Raw genomic sequence first — 22,645 nt, forward strand, 5'->3', positions numbered from 1 at the left:
TCCCTCTAGCGCCAGGCCCCTTCCCACACTTTATGACAAGCCTACGGCTGCAACCAGACTTGCACAGAAACAGCTTTTAGATCCACAGCCTTTGTTTTCACCCTCTCTGCTCTCCTTTCATTCAGCTGGACTTGGAGAAGAGGTAGGATATTTCCTCCTTCTCATTCCAGTCAATCCCCATAAAGTCCTGGCTAGAAATGTAGTTCAACACAGCAAGACCCCCTCACTTCCAGTGGCGTGGTGGTGAAGCACAGCAACTGGGAAGAGGCAGTCTGTTGGAATCCCTGACCATCTTAAGACTGTATATCGTCCAGAGAGAGGCAGTTTTGCTACCTACAGGCTCATTTAAGTCTTACTTAAATGATACCCAAAAAAGACTTTTCAATAAGGTAACCGAAATCTGTAAATAATATGGATTGTACACCTTTACCCAAAGGCAACATTATAATGTACACATTCAAGTGCAGCTAAAACACCCAGTCAAGGGCCTGTGGTGGACTTCAGTGACATAGGCTCATTCCCAGCAGGCCCCTGAATTGCTGGGGTACACGGGAGGGCTGGGTCGGTGCTGGGACCACAGTCCATCATGAGCCCAGCAGGCTCATTGGGGACACTGCTTAGAATTGAGAGATAAATGTCATCATGGAGTTCCAGGAGGATCAGGACCCAACTTACAGAGGGTGGGAGTGGGAGGTTACCTCATTTCCTGCTGCCATATTTCAGGCTCTCAGCATGTCCCAGCCTCATTTAGGCACGGGACTAATCTGTGCTGGGACTTTTGGATGCAGGTGGCACTTTTTAGAGCCCTGAACATGAAGAGGTTGAAAGCCCTGTCACCCCCATCTGCCAGGATCTGACCTTTTGCCCACCACCATGGAAGGCAGTGGTGACAAGAAGAGGTGGTCATATCAAAGACCACGCCAATTGGCCCCGACGTGGGCTGCCTGGTAACCCAGTGTCTGCCAAGGGGGGAAGGGGACCAGCTGCTGAGTCTTGGCAGGTGGTGGAGATGGGCCACCTCAAGTCGGCTGGAGGGACAGCTCTCTGGGGATGTGCACTTCCTCTAACCCCCAACAAGAAAGAGCTTGATCGTGGGAAAGGCAAAAAACCTCCCAGAATTTAAGTGAAGAGATTCCGGTCTTCTCTCCACAGCTGTGTGCAGCCTCAGCAGCAGGGGACCTGAGGAGGGATGGGACTGAAGGCAGAGTCCCCTTGGAAACACGTTCAGCTCACATTCTCCTAACTGGGGTGAGAGCTGCACCGACCCAGGCTCTCATCTGGCTGGTTCTTGCCTGCAACAGTTTTGTTTTGCACATTTGCTCAGAATCAAGGGGAAGGCACTCCAGGTTGAGACTGGAAGTGTCAGGCCGCAGGTCCACTCTCTCCTCAGGCGGAAACTATAGGAGTAAGGCCCCTCCAACTCCCGGGAGAAGAGAGGCCAGACTGTGCATTACATAACCAATCAAAATAACAGCCCCCTGGGGCAGCCCAGGTGGCTCAGTGGTTTAGCGCCACCTTCAGTCAGGACATGATCCTGGAGACCCTGGGTCGAGTCCCACGTTGGTCTCCCTGCATGGAGTCTGCTTCTCTCTCTGCCTGTATCTCTGCCTCTCTCTCTCTGGATCTCTCATGAATAAATAAATAGAATCTTAAAAAAAAAAAAAAATAGCCCTCTGGTTAGTTGCTACACCAGGGCAAGACCTGGGGAGAAAAAGTTTAAAGACAAAACCCAGCAGCAGCAGGCTGGTTGGTCTTTTCCCTTCTTCCAGGCCCACCCACCATGTGTCCGCCTTACAAAATAACCTGTCTCTCCTACTCTGGGAAAGGCTGTGCTCTGAGGGCTGTGGGGTATCAAGGAACAAAGCAAAGGAGATCCTCAATTTACCTCTTTGCAAATTGTGTTTCCTCAAATGTAAATAAAGGTAATATATGAAAACCCACATTGCCACCTCACGGTGTTGACTGCTAGTGGATGTAGAAGCACTGTTCAAACATTAATAAATATCTGTGCAAATGTTACATGACTCAGGAAACCCTGCAGGGTGGGGGGTACACCTCAAAGCTCAGAACTGTAAAATAATTCCTAGCCAACGAGCAAACCATGCAGCCAGGCTGGAGAGAACTATTCACCCTCAACTCCTACCAGCGATCCTCTGAAATCTTACCTTCCCTTGCTTGCCAAAGCCCAAACAACACAATTTCAGATCTGAAAATTCCTCACAAATGGAAAAGGTTATTACTTTAATCCCCATTTCACCAAGATACGCAACACAACAATTAACTTACCCACAGTCATCAAATGACCAGGCCAACATGACAAGTGGTGTTCCTTATCCCTGGCTGTTTTCTTTCGGCCAGGTGGTTCAACAGAAGCACCAGGTAACTAAATAATTCCAGTTCTCAGAGGCCAATTCAGGAGTGTAGGGTCTGGGATTCTATTCAGGTAAGGCAGAAAGTCACACCTGGTTTCACGGCTTCCCCAGGGCACGTGGGCCTGATGGATCTGCTGCAGGAGGAGGCTGGAGGAAGACAAAAGTACCAGCGGAAGGAGGCCCGGGAGGGAAACCTTTCCATCAGCAGATGGCCCACAGTCCAGCTCTGATTCCAGCATGCAAGAGGTAACCAGAAATAGACACTGACCAAGAGGCAACCGCCATGCACATCATGCCTCACGCAGCTGCGATGGCTCTGACAAGAAAAATGCTTCTCGCCCCATGTTCGACAGAGACCCTCCTGAAATGCACGTGGACCAGGGGAAGGAATGAGGGCAGCAGACGGAATAGGAATGATACCAGCTGAAGGAGCTGTTCTGCTCCTGTGAGGAGGGAGAAGAGAGCTGGACCCCAACAAAAGGCAAGGGAGGAGGCTTCTTCGGGCCCTGTTCCTCCCAGGCCTCAGAGCAGCAGGGATATGTGTCAATTATCACAGGGTGTGATTATACCTTTCTCAGGTCAAGCTTTAGGACCTGAGAGCCCAGCCCAGGATTAGTCTTTTCCTCTTGCCCACCTCACTCTCCAGGCCTTCTCTTCCCCATGCCCTTCAGGAGCCTAACAAAATGATCAACAGTTGGGGGGAAATGGTAAACCTTTATTTGGAAAAGACAGCTCAAATGACCACTTAAAACCCCCATTTCATTTCTAAAACAGAAACAAATAAGAAAACAAGGAAAAGATCATCTATAAAACTCCTGCCCTCTGCCATCTTGAGCCGTTAAACTGCATTTCCTGGCAGAAGAGAACAGTGATGGGCCATAGTCCTGAAAACCAACAGGGCACTGACTTGAGACCATCTCAGGAGGTGCCCAGGGAGAGACAAACACAGTGAACGATGGGTGGGGTGTGGACAGGTGGGCCTGGGGCTCAGACAGGCACATGCCCAGTACCCAGGATACAGTGTTCAAAAATATACACGCACAGATAAATTCCCCAGTACCTAGGCACAGAAAGCTTATAACCATGAACACAGCAGCAGAATTCAAGCTGGGTCTTTGGCTTCCAAAAATAAGGGGAGAGAACCTCTGGCTAACTGTCCCTAATTCCAGCCTCTCCACTATTCCTTTCAGTCCCATTCCCAAGGCCGAGCCGGGCAACAGCAAGGCTAATCTGCAAGGACCAGCAGCTACTCTGAGTTGAAGGCGATGTGAGGAGCTGTGGGCCCAGGAACACCCAGGCTGCACCCCAGCTATGAAAGATTAAGGCATGCAGGTGATACATGTGGGCAAAGGGCCCCCTGAATGAGCCAGGGTAGCCCTGTGCTAGGAGGGGAAGCACTGGCAATGAGCAGCTGAGGCCTTGCTGGCCAGAACAAATCCTAAAGCACTGCCACCTCCGGTTCTTGGATAGGTTTAACCCAAGGCCACCTTCTGCAGAGAGAGTTTGGCCTGAGCTAAGTATCAGGCTTTTCTAGAAGGAAGTGGAAAGGAATGGGGGAGGCAGGAGATAAAAGGTGGTGGGAGGAAAGGAACAGAAAATGGCTTCTGAGGTGTGCAGAGGAAAGAGAGAGTCCCTGAGGTCTTGGGTCCCAGCTGAAACAGCTGTGCAGCCTGCTTGTTTTTACCTCTACCAGGACTCCCACCCTTGCCCCAGGTCTGCAGGAGACAGAGTCCAGTAAGACAAGTTTCCTGAAGGTTCTCTTTCGTCCTTTTAAACCTCAGACTCCTATTCCAGTCCACTGACCCCACACAGGGGTTCGCACTTTCACCTCTCTCACAGTGGCCTAGGGAAAGGGACAAGCCCTAGAGAAAGTGTGTCAGGCCTATGCGAGCTCTGGGTTGGAGGCTTGGAGGCTGCTGGGGCAGGCAGTACATCCCTGAATCTGCTGCTCCAGGCCAGGAGGCCCGCTCATTTCCAGAGGCCAGAGGAGGAGTATGCCCTGGGTGGCATGATGAACACCTCATGAGACACAGAGGATAAAAGGGGAGAAGGGCCCATGCCCCTGCTGCTGCCTGGCAACATCAGGTCCTGCTCTCGATCTGTCCTGAGGCCGATAGGCCAGTGCAGAGGCAGGAATGGCCATACAGAGCAGTCTCACCCTGAGAGGACACACTCATACTACACACCTCACATGTGTATGCCTAACAAGAGGGCTGGGCCCAGAGGTCATGAAGGCAGGAAGATTGGGTTAGAAGATACCATCAAGAAACATCCTGAAAGCAAATAACCAATGAGATCAATAGCTCCCGCAACCCTGGTAATTAAAAATTAAGGGGGAGCGCTGGATACATGGAAGGAAAGGGGAACCCCCCTTCTGCCTCTCCCAGGGCCACTGAGTATGTGGCACAGGATTAGGAAGAGGTTGGGGCAGGGCAGGGACCACAGGCAGAGAACGTGGACAGGCCTGGAGAAAATCTAACCATGGGAAAAGGGAAATGGGGAAGGGACGTAAGTTCCTTGGATCTCAGTTTCCAGAAGCATAGGGTATTTCCACAGTCTCTGATCCAGTGAGCTCTTCTGGAAGAGAAGCTCTCTTCCCCTGGAAGCCCCATCATGGGGCGGTGACTTCCATCCCAAAGCTGGCCAGCAGGCAGAGGTGGTCTGAAGAGCAGAAGGGATTGGGTAGGCCATTGGCAGCCCAGAGAATCTCTTCAGAGAGGAGGGAGAGACGGCCCAGAAGCTTGAGAGTCCCATCTTGATACAGCCTGCGATCTAGGATATAAAGCAGAAGCCAGTGGGGAAAGCAGCCCTGGCCACTGCATAGGGTGGCTGGGGCCTGTAAGAGCTATGCTTTATGGAGGCCGCACCCCCTTGGCTACCCCCTGCCCACCCTCTCCTCCCCCCACTGCCTCTGGCTGAGGCCTCATTTTCTCAGATACTCTGTGAAATACCAATGAACGAAGCAGGGTAGATTCAGGGAGACTGTGGCAACCAGAGAATGTATGCCTATGAAAACTTCAGACTTTCCAAGAAAAGCTGGAAATCCAGATTTCTTACATAAAATCTGATTTATTTTTTTAGATTTTTTTTATTCGTTAGAGACATGGGGGGCGGGGGGAGATTGAGAGAGAGAGGCGGAGACACAGGCAGAGGGAGAAGCAGGCTCCATGCAGGGAGCCTGACGTGGGACTCGATCCCGGGTCTCCAGGATCACGCCCTGGGCCAAAGGCAGTGCTAAACCACTGAGCCACCCGGGCTGCCCTAAAATCTGATTTTTTTTTTTAATCTGATTTTTAAACATTGACAATCAGTTCAAACATTTTAAAAGACATGCTTTAACTAAAACAGGCATGAGGCTGGTAGACTGCCATACTGTGACTGCCAGTGCCGGGTGAAGAAACAATAGGGTTTCTGATCTAACCAAGTCCCTCACTAAATGGCTGCCACATTCAAAATCCACTTACCTCCTGATGCTCTATTTTTATCTCTTAAATAGAGGTAGGGCTGCTTCTGCCCACCTCTCTCTAATGCTGCAAAGATAAAAAGAGAAGGCAGGCAAGTGGCCTAAGGGAATTATGATGAGGATGTCCAGTGCCAGGTGGGTATGAAATTTGCTCTTTTGTGAGACAGGTTGCAGCAGCCCATGCCATGTGACCAAATACCTGACGTACCATCAGCTATTCCCAGGGATTTCTGAGGGTGGCTTCTACGAACCCAGGATCCACCAGGCTTACCAGTTCTGTTCCCATTCTCGCAGGACTCAGCTGAGAAGAAGATGTAATCCACCGTTGTTCCAAGACCCAAGGGCATTGTGGTGACCTCTGGGCGGCCATGCTGGGGCAGGAAATGAGTATATACTGAGGTCAGGTGAAGGCAATGCTGGATGGTACCTACAGTCCTGCAGGGATGAAGGAAAAGAGGTCAGTCAACAAACATTATTGAACTTTTCTCAAAGTCATTTCTTGTATGGATTTTGTAAAAATTTTTAAGGGATGATCCCAAATAACTCCATCTCAGCAAATTCCTTCCCATGCTAATAAAAGGCAGATAGTCTTAGCTAAAATTAGCCTAGAAACAGATACATTTATACTCAGACTCCTGACTCTCCTCACCCCACGGCCACCCACTCTCCTCTTATTACATGAAGTATACATAATGTATCCTTTCCAGGGGTCAGCAAGTTCTTCTGTGAAGCCTTATTCTCTGTGGAAAAGTGCATGAGCTTTTCATCTGCAAGTACCTGGGTAGGTCACTTCTGGCCTCTGCACACCAGCCTTCCAAAAGCTTAACATGTATTAGGAGAAGAGAGACCTCAGCAAAAAGTGCCCCCCAAATCAGCCTCAGGAAAGCCAATGAGAACCCTCCCATATACCCAGATGGGGGCTGGAAAGCAAGCTGCAGGGAACTGGAAGGAAGATCACCTGGGGAAGACAGGCTCAGGCTCCAATGCGTCTTCCTCAAGAACAGACTCAACCCAGCCAGCAGGTCGCTCTGTAGAAGACCAGGGAGAAAAAACACAGACAGTGAAGCAGGGTCAGAACCTTACACCCTGAAATCCTTCTCAAATCCTTGACTGGATTGCTCCAAAAGGGGGAAAGGGAAGAGAAGAGGTAATGGGATGAGGAAAATAATGGATCAAAGTCAAGAACTTGAGGAAGGCAGATAGAGACCTTGAGTGCACATTTCTTCCTTGCCTCAGCACCTTTTCAAATTATTTAAATTTATTCTTTAGAATAGGTAATTAGAGTCACATGGTACAGAAATCAAAATGTAGAGAAAAATATCAGTGAAAAAGTCTCCCTACCATTAAGTGGGGCCCCTGCCACTCAATTTCCCTCTCCTGAGGCAACCAATGTTACCAAACTCCTGGTATAAATCCTTCAGAGATTTTCTATCACACACCATCTGCTATGTGTGTATACATGTATGTGTGCGTGTGTATGTATATATACTGTATAACATGTATGTTATGCATTGTTAAATATACATAAATATATATATACACATTCATGAAAATATGCATTCCCAATATCAGGAAAGAAGGTAGGGATATTATTATAGATCCTACTAATATTAATAAGTGTTATGGACTGAATATTTGTCTCCCCAAAGTAAGGTGAAATTCTACCCCCAGTGAGACGGTATTTGGAGATGGACCTAATTATTTCCAAATAATTAGGTCACAAGTGTGGAGCCCTCCTGCATTGGATTAATGCCTTCATAAAAGGGATCCCCAAGAGGACCCTCACCCTCTTCCTGCCATGTGAGGACACAAGAAGTTAGCACTCAACAACCCAGAAGAGGGCCCTCATCAGAACCGGACCACACTGGCACCCTGATCTTATACTTCCAGCTCCAGAACTGTGAGAAATAAAATTCTGTTGTCTATAAACCATCTAGGCTGTGATATTTTGTTATAATAGTCTAAACTGACTAAGACAACAGGAAAATAAGGATCAACAAAATTGACAAACCCTGAGCTAGACTGAACAAGAAAAAAACAAAATACTAAAACCAAGAACGAAAGAAAGGACACCACTACCAACCTTATACAAATTTTTAAATTAGACTATTATAAACAACTGTATACCAACAAATTTGATAACTTAGATGAAATGGACAAATTTCTAAAATGACACAAACTATGTAAACTGATTCAAGAAGAAATAAACAATCTGAATAGCTTATAAGCAAGTAAAAAAATTGAATTAGTAATCTGAAAACTTCCCACAAAGAAAAGCCCAAGACTAGATGGCTTCATTGGTGAATTCTGCCAAACATTTTTTAAAAAAGCAATACAAATACTACATAACACTTAGAAAAATTAGGATGGGACACTTACAACTCATGCTGTGAGGTGTTACTCAATCAAAATTAGACAAAAACATCACAAAGAAAACTACAGAACAATAACCCCTGTGAATGTACAGGCAAAATTCCTCAATGACTATGATATTATAATTTATAAGAAATACATATTTGCTCTTGTCCAGAGTTCCTCATAACTCTCCAAACCCTTAGAATTCCCTAAGAGATGAGAGTGATAAGGGTGTCCTCTGCTATGTTAGATGACTTTTGGAAAGCACCTAAAAATGGGGGCTGGTTACCAGAAGAACCAACCTGTGATTAATGGACTGGAACTTTCTGTCCTAACTCCCTACACCTCCTGGGAGAGGAGTGGGGCTGGAGCTTGAATGACCAACAGCCAATGATTTCATCAACCCTGCCTATGTAACAAAGCCTTCAGAGAACTTCTGGGCTGGTGAACACGTGGGGATTTGGGGAGAATGCAACATGAGAGAGTCCACAGAAGCTTCCCAACTACCTTGCTGTATGCATCTCTCCCATCTGCCTTGTTCCTGAGTTTTATCCTTTTATAATAAACTGGTAATCTAGTGACTAAAATGTTTCTCTGAGTTTTGTGAGCCATTAGAGCAAATTAATTAAACCCAAGGAAGGAGAGGATCATGGGAACCTCTGATTTATAATAGCCAGTTGGTCAGAAAGTTAACAATCTGGACTTATGACTAGCATCTAAAGTCCAAGGAGGGAGTTGTTGAAGCACAGGTTGGGCTTGTGACTGGTGTCTGAAGTTAGGGAGCAAGGGCAGTCTTACAGGACTAAGTCTTCAACCTGTGAAATCTGGTGCTATCTCTGTGTAGACAGTGTCAGAATTGAGTTGAATTGTTGGTGTGGGCAGGTGGCGGGGGGGGGGGACCTCTTTCTTCCCTGTGTTGGAAATTAAGTCTCAGGCAACCAATATTGGTTGTCTCAATAAACTGTATCAACCAATTAAGTCTCAGAACAATATATTAGCAAACCAAATCCCGCAAAATATAAAAATGATTATAAACTATGATCAACTACAATTTATCGTAGGAATATAAGGTTATTTTTACATTTGAAAATCTATTAATGTAATATATGATATTAGTATAATACTGAAGGATAAAAACCATATGATCATCTGAACACAAACAGAAAAAACATTTGACAAAATTCAGTACCCCTTTATGAAAAAAAATAAAATAAAATAAAATAAACAACATAAAAAACTGGACACAGAAGATAACTTCTCTACCCAGATAAAGCGAATCCACAAAAACCCCAGGGCTCACATCACATTTAACTCACTACACACTTAAAAGCTCTACCCCTGGGCAGCCCCAGTGGCGCAGCGGTTTGGTGCCGCCTGCAGCCCGGGGTGTGATCCTGGAACTCAGGATGGAGTCCCACATCGGGCTTCCTGCATGGAGCCTGCTTCTCCCTCTGCCTGTGTCTCTGCCTCTCTCTTTGCTCTCTCTGAATGAATAAATAAATAAATTTTTATGAAAAAAAAAAAAAGAGCTCTACCCCTAAGATCAGGAACAAATCAAGGATGTCCACTCTCATCACTCAACATTAGAAAGGTCTAGCCAGGGCAATCATGGAAGAAAAAATAAAAGGCATTCAGATTAGAATGGAAGAAGTAATGCTGTTTCTGTTTGCAAGATGACATGATCTTTTATACAGGAAATCCTAAGAAATCCACTAAAAAACTATTAGAATAAATGAGTTATCAAGACTATAACATACAAGTCAATATACAAAAATTGCATTTCTATACACTAGCAGTAAAAATCCAAAAATGAAATTAAGAACACATTTCCATTTACAGTATCATCAAAATGATAATAAATTTCACAAAAGTGTAAGACTTCCACACTGGAAACTAACAGAATATGGAAAGAAATTAAAGATCTAAATAAATGGAAAGATATTCATGTTCATTGATAATATTATTAAAATGGCAATACTTCCCAAATTGACCTACAGATTTGTAGATCCCTATCAAAATCCCAACTAGCTTCTTTGCAGAAATTGACATGCTGAGCCTAACATTCATATAGAAATGAAATGGATTCAGAATAAACAAAATAACCTTAAAAAACCATAAAGTTATAGGATGTATACTTCTCTACATCAAACTTATACAGAACTAAAATAAGCAAGACACTATAGCACTGGCATAAGGATAGACATATAGTGAATGGAATAAAACTGAGCGTCAAGAAACCCGTATGGCCACGTTCAATTAATGTTTTTCACAAGGGGAGAGGTGAACAGACATTGACTGCTAATAGATACAGGGCTCCTTTCGGGAGAGATGAAAATGTTCTACTATTAGATTATAGTGATGGTTACACAATTCTGAATACAATAAAAGCCACCGGGTAGATTTTATGGTATATGAATTTCATCACAATAAAGCTATTTTTAAAAAACAAAAACAAAACAATAAAGCTGTTTTTTTTAAATGGGTTAAGGGGGGCACCTGGGTGGCTGTCAGTTAAGCATCAGCCTTCAGCTCAGGCCATGATCTCAGGGTCCTGGGATCAAGTCTCACATGGGGCTCCCTGCTCAGCAGGGAGTCTGCTTGCTCCTCTCCCCCTGCCCTTCACCCTGCCTGTGCTCTCTCTCATTCTCTCTCAAATAAATAAATATATTCTAAAAAAAAAAAAAGTAAGGGAATGTTATGGACAACTTCTTATCAATAAAATTATTAATTCAGACTAAATGAAATATTCCTTTATATACTTTACATTTTCCCTGTTGATTTTTTCTTTTGTTGGTATTATAAATAGGGTCTTTTTTATTATTATCTTTTAACAAATATATCATTATTTTTATATATGAATACTATTGTCTTTCTGTATATTCATACCATACAAGCTACTCTCCAGGATTATCTTAATGCTTATAAATAGTTATTGGTTGATTCTCTTGGATCACCAGTTATCTAACAATATGAGCAGCAAGTAATTAAACCCTCCTTTCCACTTTGTTACTTCTGTTTTCTTACCTTTCTGTTTCTAAATCTGTTGGCTGGCATCTCTGAACATGGCTGAATAATGAGAGTGGTCATCCTTGTCTTATTTCTGACTTTGACAGGAATGCTACTATAGTGTCTTCTTTAAGCCAGATGCGGATTTGTGGAATTGAGATAAATGCTGTGGTTTGGTTTGGTTTTTAATTTGGCCTGCAGTGGCTCCACTCCCCTCTTCCTGCACCCCACCTCCACGGTGCACTGCTGCTACCATACACTGCTGACCAAGATTCATTTTATGATGTAAGGGATTATGGGCATACCTCAAAGATATGGTGGGTTTGGTTCCAGACCACCACAATAAAGTAAATATCCCAATAAAGCCAGTCAACCGAATTTTTTGGTTTCCCAGAGCATATAAAAGTTATATTTATACTGTACTGTAGTCTTTTATGTAATAGTATTATATCTAAAAAAAACAATGTATATACCTTAATTTAAAAATACTCTATTGCTAAAAAAAAGTGCTAACCATCACCTGAGCTTTCAGCAAGTCATAATTCTTTGCTGGTAGAGAGTCTTGCCTCAATGTGGATGGCTGCTGACTGATCAGAGTGGTTACAAACGATTTCTCTGTAGCATGCAATCTGTTTGATATTTGATAGCATTTTGTCCAGAGAACTTTTCTTTCAACATCGGAGTCAATCCTCTCACACCCTGCTGCTGTCTTATCAACTAAGTTTATGTAATCTTCAAAATCCTTTGGGAGCACCTGGATGGCTCAGTTGGGTTAAGTGTCCAACTCCTGGGTTTGGCTCAGGTCAGGATCATGGGATTAAGCCCTGCATTGGGCTCCCCACTCAGCAAAGAGTCTGCTTGAGGTTCTCTATCTCCCTCTCCCTCTGCTCTTCCCCCCACTTAGGAGCATGCAAGCACTCTCTCTAAAAATAAATAAATCTTTAAAAACTGTATATTCTAAATCCTTTGTTGTCATTTCAATAATCCTCACAGCATTGTCACCAGGAGCAGATGCCATCTCAAGAAATCACTTTCTTTACTCATCCACAAGAAGCAACTTCTCAGGGTACCTGGATGGCTTAATCAGGTTAAGTGTCCAACTCTTGTTTTAGCTCAGGTGATGAGTTTGGGATCCTGGGATCGAGCCTCACATCAAGCTCCTTGCTCAATGAGGAACCTACTTCTCCCTTTCTCTCTTTGCCCCTCCCCCTGCTCATGCTCTGTTTCTCTCAAATAAATTAAAGCATCTTAAAAAAAAAAAAAGAAGAAGAAACCCCTCATAAGTTCTATCCTGATATTGCAGCAATTCAGTCCCATCTACAGGCTTGACTTCTCTAGTTCTCTTGCTATTTCCACATCTGCAGTTACTTCTTCCACTGAAAACATGAACCCCTCACAGTCATCCCTGAAGGCTGGAATCTACTTCTTCCAAACTCTTGTTAATTAATGTTGGTATTTTGACCTCTTCGCAGGGGTCACAAATGTTCTTAGCAGCATCTAGAATGAGGAATCCTTTCTAGAAGGTTCGATTTACCCTGCCCAAATCCATCAGAGGAATCACTATCTGTGGCAGCTATAGCCTTACAAATATATTTTTTCAATAATAAAACTTGAAAGTTGAAATCATTCCTTGATCAATGGGCTTCATAATGAATGCTGCGTTAGCCTGCATGAAAACAATGTTAATCTTGTACATCTCCATCAGAGTCTTGGATGACCAGATACATTGTCAATGAGCAATACTATTTTGAAAGTAATCTTTTTTTCTAAGCAGTAGGTTTCAACAGCCTATCCTTTGAAGCTTTGAAGCCAGGCATTGACTTCTCCTCTCTAGCTATGAAAAGTACAGATGGCAATCTTCTTTCAATAGAAAGCTATTCTGTCTACACTAAAAATCTCTCAGGTGTAGCCACCCTCATTAATTATCATAGATGGATCTGGATCTTTTGGATAACTTGCTGCTTCACCTTGTACCTCTATGTTACAGAGACAGCTTCTTTCCTTAGACCTTATGAACCAACCCCTGCTAGCTTCAGACTTTTCTTCCGCACGTCCCTTACCTCTCAGCCTTCACAAAATTGAGTAGAATTATGTCCTTGCTCTGAACTAGGCTTTGGCTTAAGAAAATGTTGTGGCTAAGGTGATCTCATATCCAGACCACTAGAAGTTTCTCCATATCAGCAGTAAGGATGTTCTGCTTTATGATTCAGGTCATCATTGGAGTAGCACTTTTTTTCTTTCAAGAACTTTTCCTTTGCATTCACAGCTTGGCTAACTGTTTGGGGCAAGAAGCCTAGCTATTGCCTGTCTCAGCTTTTGACATGGCTTCCTCACTAAGCTTAATCACTTCTAGCTTTTGATTTAGTGGAAGACATGTGACTCTTTCCTTTCCCTTGAACACTCAGAGGCCAGTGTAGGGCTACTAATTGGCTAACTTCAATATTGTTTTGTCTCAGGGAACAGGGAGCCTAAGGAGAGGGAGAGAGAAAGACAAGGGAATGGCTGGTCGGTACAGCAGTCAGAAGACAAAAAACATTTATCGATTAAGTTTGCCATCTTATATGGGTGTGGTTTGTAACGTTTCACAATTCCAATAGTCGCATCAAAGATCACTGATCACAGATCACCATAATAAATACAATAATAAAAAGGGTTGAAATATTGCGAGAAGAACCACCAAAATGTGACAGACACAAAGTGAACAAATGGTGTTGGAAAAACTGCGCTAATAGACTTGCTCAGTGCAAGGTTGCCACAAATCTTCAATCTGTGAAAAACACGATGTCTGCAAAGTACAATAAAGTGAAGCACAATACAACAAGGTATGCCTGTATCTAGTTTTTCCTTAATTTAAGAAGGGTCTTTTAAAAAGAATCTAGAATAGATGTTGAATTTCAATAGTCTCTTGGACTATATAGGATATATTTCATATATTTTAATAGATTTCATATACATTTAGTATGTTAAGTTACATTAATGGATTTCCCAAAATCAAACAATCTGTATATTTCTTAAGTTCCTTTTGTTCATGGTATATACTACTCTTCTGATATGCTGCTAGATTGTTTCCTGATCTTCTGTTTAAATTTTTTTTTACATCAATATTTATAAGTGGAGAATATTAGCATCAATAGTTTCTTCTGTTTAACTGCCATCAGGTATCAGTGTCAAAATACTTGTATAAAAATAAGCAGCTCCAGGGATCCCTGGGTGGCGCAGCGGTTTGGCGCCTGCCTTTGGCCCAGGGCGCGATCCTGGAGACCCGGGATCGAATCCCACGTCAGGCTCCCGGTGCATGGAGCCTGCTTCTCCCTCTGCCTGTGTCTCTGCCTCTCTCTCTCTCTCTCTCTGTGACTATCATAAATAAATAAAAATTAAAAAAAAAAATTAAGCAGCTCCTTTTTTCCTCTGTGTACTGTAATAATTTAAATAGTAATGGATTTATACTTTCTTTAAAGGTTTGATGATAATCTCTAATCAAGCTGAGCCTGGTGTTTTTGTGGGACCACATCTTTGAGAACTGTATGTATTTCTTCTCTATTTAGAGTCTCCTCTCTGTAATCTCTTTTACTAAATTACATTTTCTAAAATTAATATATGCCATCTAAGTTTTTAATTTCTTTTGTACTTAGCCGGGCCAAGAACCCCCTTATAATCCTATTAATTATTCTGCATCTAGATACTTTCGTTTGTTCCTTCCCTGACCTTTGAGATAGGTTAGCTAATGGGCCTACCTGACAGCTGCTTTTTGCCCAAACAACCAACTTCTAGAGTTTATTAGTTCCACTATTATGTTTTCTAAATTATTCCTATTCGTATCTTCTGTTTTCTTTCAGTTTATTTGTTCTTTTTTCTAATTTCTTGAGTTCAATGTGTATTTTACTTACTTTTAGCTTTTCCTATCTACTAATGTAATTCTATGATTCCAAATATTCTATATAATTCCATGAACTTTTCACTGAATGCTGTTTTAGCTATAACCCATAAATATACTGTACTTTCATTATTATTATTGTCTGGATACTCTGCAGTTTTAGCTTAAATATCACCTTTGACTCAAAAAGTTGTTTGAAATTTTCTAAGTATTCAGATGACAATGTTTTCTGTTTCTAATTTCTATTTTTACTGCATGTGTGATCAGAGAAAGACTATATGACTTCTACCATTTGAGATTTACTGAGGGTTTTTTTGGTAGTCTAATTCTTAAGAGTTTCATATGAATACTTAAAAAGATGTCTTTGCTCTGCTTTCAGTATTCAGAGTTTGATGTGCATCAATCAGATTTACCATACAACATGTTACTGAAGTCTTCCACATTCTTATATTTTTTCTACTTGATCTGTTGTGGGCTGAGACAGATTAATTAAAACCCTTTACCATTAGTTATTTTCTGACTACTCTTCCTTATTAAAGCCTGCACTTTCACTTTGTGATTGTTGATGTAATATTATTTGGAGCATATATATTTGCAATAATGCTAATATCTTCATTTTGAGTCCTACATTTAACCATTACAATATGCCAGAAAAATCTCAGTGACTAGCAGGATACTAAAAATGGTTTACCTCAACAGCAGGTTCTGTCCACCCAGCACTGTGTACAAACTGCACTGTTCTGGCAATCACACAGGACTAGAGACCTCTGCGTGCCCCACCAGGCCATATGAGCACATGGGCCACAGATGCCTCTACCTAGGCGGCAGCATCTTCCTGACCCAGTCAGCACTAGGAGTGGTCAAACAAGTAAGTTCTTCTGCAAGTTCTTGGGAAGAGGATAAATTGTGTCCAGGCATGGGCCAGTGGAGAAGCTGGATTCAGAACTTTCCTGGTTAGAAAAATGATCCTTTGGTCCGTGGTCATCTGGTCAGTTTGTAAACAGTGGTTACAAAAATCATCTATTAGCATTTTTTTCCTATAATATACTGTATTGAGCATATGGTTTATTGTTATTAAAAGACCTGAAGGGGGATCCCTAGGTGGCTCATCGGTTTAGCGCCTGCCTTCAGCCCAGGGCGTGATCCTGGAGTCCCGGGATCGAGTCCCACATCGGGCTCCCTGCATGGAGCCTGCTTCTCCCTCTGTCTGTGTCTCTGCCTCTCTCTCTCTCTCTCTGTGTCTCTCATGAATAAATAAATAAAATCTTTAAAAAAATAAATAAAAATAAAAGATAAAATTTTATAGTGTTAAAAAATAAAAAAAATAAAAATAAAAATAAAAGACCTGAAGGTCCAGAGTTCAATGGAAAGAGGCAAGTGGTCATGAGAAAGAAAACACAGTAACCCCTTTCAGTGTCTTTAAGACCACACTGGAAAAAAGAAATCATTCATAATTGAAAATGCTTACAAGGAGGGAACTTAAAATTTAGATTCCCTTCTTTCGAATTATTCCCCCACAAAGGGAGCTGGGGAAGGAAAACCATAGCTGGGGGCATCACAATGCCAGATTTCAGGTTGTACTACAAAGCTGTGGTCATTAAGACAGTGTGGTACTGGCACAAAAAGAGACACATAGATCAATGAAACAGAATAGAGAATCCGGAAGTGGACCCTCAACTTTTATGGTCAACTAATATTCAACAAAGCAGGAAAGATTATCCACTGGAAAAAAGTCTCTTCAATAAATAGTGCTGGGAAAATTGGACATCCACATGCAGAAGAATAAAACTAGACCATTCTCTACACCATACACAAAGATAAACTCAAAATGAATGAAAGATCTAAATGTGAGACAACATTCCATCAAAATCCTAGAGAAGAACACAGGCAACAACCCTTTTTGAACTTGGCCACGCAACTTCTTGCAAGATACATCCATGAAGGCAAGAGAAACAAAAGCAAAAATGGATTATTGGGACTTCATCAAGATAAAAAGCTTCTGCACAGCAAAAGAAACAGTCAAAAAAACTAAAAGACAACCTACAGAATAGGAGAAGATATTTGCAAATGACCTATCGGATAAAGGGCTAGTATCCAAGATCTATAAAGAACTTATTAAACTCAACAGCAAAGAAACAAACAATCCAATCATGAAATGGGCAAAAGACGTGAACAGAAATCTCACAGAGGAAGACATAGACATGGCCAACAAGCACATGAGAAAATGCTCCGCATCACTGGCCATCAGGGAAATACAAATCCAAACCACAATGAGATACCACCTCACACCAGTGAGAATGGGGAAAATTAACAAGACAGAAAACAACAAATGTTGGAGAGGATGTGAAGGAAGGGGAACCCTCTTGCACTGTTGGTGGGAATGTGAACTGGTACAACCACTCTGGAAAACTGTGTGGAGGTTCCTCAAAGAGTTAAAAATAGATCTGCCCTATGACCCAGCAATTACACTGCTGGGGATTTACCCCAAAGATACAGATGCAATGAAACGCCGGGACACCTGCACCCTGAAGTTTATCGCAGCAATGTCCACAATAGCCAATAAAGAGGATGTGGTCTATGTGTACAATGGAATATTACTCAGCCATTAGAAACGACAAATACCCACCATTTGCTTCAATGTGGATGGACCTGGAGGGTATTATGCTGAGTGAAATAAGTCAATCGGAAAAGGACAAACATTATATGGTCTCATTCATTTGGGGAATATAAAAATTAGTGAAAGGGAATAAAGGGAAAGGAGAGAAAATGAGTGAAAATATCAGTGAGGGTGACAAAACATGAGAGACACTTAACTCTGGGAAACGAACAAGGGGTAGTGGAAGGGGAGGTGGGTGGGTGGTTGGGGTGACTGGGTGATGGGCACTGAGGGGGGCACCTGGCGGGATGAGCACTGGGTGGTATGCTATATGTTGGCAAATTGAACTCCAATTTAAAAATTTAAAAAAAAAAAAAAACAAAGGGAGCTGGGGAGAGTGAGAATCACAATGTTTTTATTACACAACTTGGGCAATACAGAATGCTCCAGTGCAGTGCAATGTCAGCCTGTGGGAAGGTTAGACCATCACTATCTAGCACTGCAGCTCCTTTTGCAACTCACATGCTGTCCAGTAAAATCAATGTCACAATCAAGTCAGCAAGTTCTGATGTGCACTGGTGGGTTGCATGAGTCTAGTATTAGACTGGAAATATTATTCATTAGCACACCTAAACGCATCTAGAAAAAGATCACATGTTATGATCTCCTTATTGTACTTCTTTCTACTCACGGTCTAAAAATGGTGGTAGATTTTTAGATTTGGAGTCTAAAGGACATTCATGAGATAAACATTTTTCCAAAGAAGACATACAGATGGCTAACAAAAACATGAAAAGATGCCCAATATCACTAATCATCAGGAAAATGCAAATCAAAATCACAATGAGATATCCCTTCAGTCAGAATGGCTAGTATCAAAAAGACAAGAAATAACAAGTGTTGGTGAGGATGTGGAGAAAAGGGAACCCTTGTGCACCACTGGTGGGAATGTAAATTGGTCACTATGGAAAACAGTACGGAAGGTGCTCAAAAAATTAAAAATAAATACCATATGACCTAGTAACTCTACTTCTGAGTATTTACCCAAGGAAGACAAAAGCATTAATTCAAAAAGATATATGCACCCCTATGTTTACTTCAGCCTCATTACAATAGCCAAGATATGGAAGCAACCCAAGAGTCCATCAATAGATAAATGGATAAAGAACATGTTGTGTACACACACACACAAGTGCACGCTCAGAATATTATTCAGTCATAAAAAAGAATGAAATCTTGCCATTTGTGATAACAGAGGTGGACCTAGAGGGCATTATGAGTGAAATAACTTAGAGAAAGACAAATACCACATGATTTCACTTGCATGTGGAATCTAAAAAACAAAACAAATAAGAACAAAATAGAAACAGACTCATAAATACAGAGAACGAACTAGCGGTTGACAGAGGGAAAGGGGCGAGGGAGAGGCAAAAACGGATGAAGGGGATTAAGAGGTACAACATTCCAGTTATAAAGTTAATTATAGAAATGAAAAGCACGGGGGCACTTGGCAGGATGAGCACTGGGTGTTATGCTATATGTTGGCAAATTGAACTCCAATAAAAAAAATTAAACAAACAAAAGAAATGAAAAGTACAACATAAGGAACAGAGTCCATATTATAATAATCTTTTGTAGTGATAGATGGTAACTACACATATGGTGGATGGATGTGTTTACCCAAATTTAATTTCAATTTTGAAAATACTATTATTTTGTACTATTAGTGAACTGGGTATTTTCCCCACATAATGATTCTACCTACAAAGTGATCATCAGTATGTATTTTAAAGGCTTTTGGTTTAATTTTGTAACTAAATTGAAATGCTTGTTTTATGTTTCAAGTACAATACTGTTTTATTTGTTTTTTAATACTCTATCTATTTTTTAACATGAAATGTGGGGTCCCACTACTGTTTAACTTTAGGATTTTGTAATTATAAAACACTGAACCACTGCTTCCCTGCCTGAGCCCACTTAATACCAGCAGTCATCTCAGTTCCTGGCACATGCTACCTACTTATGCATGGGGGCCATCATTATCATTATTGCTATCGTTACAGCAATATAATATATTTAGCTTTGCAATTAAAAAAAACTGAATCACTGAAATGTTTGTTGCTTTGTGCGAAATGCCAATTTGAATTAAATTCCTATAAGAAAAAATAAATTCATGACTTATCACCAGTCCTTCTATTTTTTTTAAATTTTATTTATTTATTCATGAGAGATACAGAGAGAGAGGCAGAGACACAGGCAGAGGGAGAAGCAGGCTCCACGCAGGGAGCCTGACGTGGGACTCGATCCCGGGTCTCCAGGATCACACCTTGGGCTGAAGGCGGCACTAAACCGCTGAGCCCAGGGCTGCCCATCACCAGTCCTTCTAATATAGTTTTTCCAGTCATTGCTTGGTTGTCTTAGGTTGTTCTAGCAATTTGGTCAAGAAAGGCTTTTGGTTGAGTATGAAATTCTTGAACCATATCTTCTTTCTTTGAAGCCTTATTCTCCTGTCTTCTACAACTGAATGATAACGTTAAGTAGTCTAAAACCAATCTGATCATTTTTACTCTTAAGAGCAGCCCAATCCTTTTTGGTTCAACTGCCCAATGGATTCTTTTATTTCTGACTTCTAGTAACTTCAGTAGGATGTCTTATTATTGATTCTCCTATGTCATTTTTTACTGAAACATGGTACATCTTCTCAATTTAAAGACTCAAATCTTGGGACTCCTGAGTGGCTCAATGGTTGAGCTTCTGCCTTTGACTCGGGGCATGATTCCGGGATCCAGGACAGAGTCCCACATCGGGCTCCCTGCAGGGAGCCTGCTTCTCCCTCTGCCTGTGCCTGTGCCTCTCCCTCTCTCTGTGTGTTTCTAATGAATAAATAAATAAAACCTTAAAAAAAAAAAAAGACTCAAATCTTTTAATTTGGGGAAAACCTTCCTTGAATCATACCTTTACATACTTCTTTTGTGTCTTTATATTGGTTTTCTTGTGAACTCTAATTATGTGTATGTTGAAAGTCTCCTTATCTTTCACTACAATCATTTCTCTCTACCCTCTTTTATCCTTTTACTTCCTTTTTATTTTGCTTTTTCTTTCATGGCTTCTGTCTCTTGTTTTGTTTTCAGCAGTATCTATTCCTATTCTTTCTTATGCTGTACCCAATTTTGTTTCATTTTATGTGATTTTTACATTTTTTATTCTTTCCTGAGCTCTGCAGTTTCCATTTAATTTTCTGATGTCTTGCAATGTGCCTGAACTTACTTTATAAAGGCAATTATTTTTGTACTCTTGTTTTAGAAAGTCAATTGCTTCATTTTTTTAATTCATGGGAAAATAATCATAATTTTTCATATATTTCATGGCAACAATTTTTATCTCTGAGGTAAGCATTCTTTATCTGCCTTTTATTTTTCCTGTTCCTTCTGCTTTCTTTCTTGCAGTATTCTAACACAGCTCACATACTGGTTCCTTTTTAGCAGCCCTGCTTTGAATTAGTTGAGGTTTTTCTGTACCAGCTATCTGTACAGTTCCTCTAAGGGAAGAACTGGGTATGCATTCCAAGTAATAGGGATATTCCTGATGACACAGTGTATGAGTCCTTTAATCTTTACTTTTCCCCAGCCAAAAGCGATATGCAGCTCTGTAAGTACCTCATCACCCCTGCCGCCATTCAAACAGACTGCTTAATGCAAATAAGCATTATTCCTTGATCAGGCTTTTCTCCAGTGCCTCTTAAGACCAAAACAGGTTCAGGCAATCTCCTACCATAACCTGTGCATCCTATTGTTGCTGATGAAACAAGAGATTTTGGTTTTGTGCCTTAAGGTACACTCCTCACCTTGGAGAAATGCACTGTGCTGGTTCTTTGTCCCCAGATAAGTCCCTGCATACTTCTTCCAGTGCTGCTACACAAACTCCAGCGCTTCCGGCAGCCATTCTACCTATGCTGTGATTCATGGTTTAGGTTATATTTAGATCTCCTACTTTTCTACTTTTCTCAAAGGTGGAGTTTGCATTGCTTTTTTCCATTCTCTTTGTTGCTTTGTAATGGTTTCAGAGACAAGAAGGGGGGAACATATCAAGTATACTCTACCATGTTTGATCTGGAAGTTCTCAGTAGGAGTAAATTTTTATTACAAGCAGGACTACAATCACCTTATGATTTTCTTTTTTTTTTAATTTTATTTATTTATGTATTCATGAGAGACACACAGAGAGAGAGAGAGAGGCAGAGGGAGAAGCAGGCTCCATGCAGGGAGCTCGATGTGGGACTCGACCCCAGGATTCCAGAATCACGCCCTGAGCTGAAGGCAAATGCTTTAACCGCTGAACCACCCAGGCATCCCACCTTACGATTTTCAAAGCCCTGTCATGTGTATCTTCCCTATATGCCGTACACACACTGGTTATCAGCAACTTAAACCTAAAAAGGTTACATGTCTCACTAAAGGTCTCAGAGATGACTGGAACTCAAGTCTCAATTCCAAGTCCATGTTCTCACTGAGCTGCACATCCAGTCACACATATGGCCACAGAACTCTACTGACCTTCCTTCTAAGCATGCTTACTAACGGAAGCTGACTACTAAGAATTTTACTTACAAAAAGACTAAGAAACCACATAACTGACAAATACCAGGGGTGAAGATGAAAGAAGAGCAAGAAAACAAGCTTAGTTGCCATTACCTGGCTTAGTATCTGTCACTCCTTCCATAAGAACCAATCCTACGGGTCGCTGACAGGCGATGTCACAGAAACGGAATTGCAGCAGGAAGTCTCGGCTATACTTTAGTCTCTCTGCAAACCAGGAAAAGCCATACAGTGAGAGAAAGGAAGAGAAGCCACATGCTGAAACCCCCTTAATACCGAAAAGCTTCCAGTGTAGGGACACAGAAGAAGCCTGGCTCTGAAGACAAGTTGATTTCCAACAGATAGGATTTAAAGTTGTCCATTTCACTGGGAGGGCTCATATGA

General features: G+C 41.8%; 1 protein-coding gene across 9 annotated transcripts in view; it reads right to left on the minus strand.

Moving 5' to 3' along the window:
• Window positions 1–3,066: 3,066 nt before the first annotated feature.
• Window positions 3,067–22,645, minus strand: part of ANGEL1 (angel homolog 1) — a 41,665-nt gene continuing 22,086 nt past the window's right edge. For all 9 annotated transcript variants that reach the window (XM_025443689.3, XM_025443688.3, XM_049113744.1 and 6 more), the window contains 4 exons: window positions 22,358–22,468; window positions 6,794–6,863; window positions 6,107–6,270; window positions 3,067–5,144 (listed from right to left, as the gene is read on the minus strand). In XM_025443689.3, coding sequence (XP_025299474.1) covers window positions 4,984–5,144; window positions 6,107–6,270; window positions 6,794–6,863; window positions 22,358–22,468 — 506 coding nt within the window. In that variant the 3' untranslated portion in view covers window positions 3,067–4,983. The remainder of the gene's footprint in view (window positions 5,145–6,106; window positions 6,271–6,793; window positions 6,864–22,357; window positions 22,469–22,645) is intronic.

This window comes from Canis lupus, chromosome 8 (genome assembly GCF_003254725.2).
Source record: "Canis lupus dingo isolate Sandy chromosome 8, ASM325472v2, whole genome shotgun sequence".
Lineage (NCBI taxonomy): Eukaryota > Metazoa > Chordata > Mammalia > Carnivora > Canidae > Canis > Canis lupus.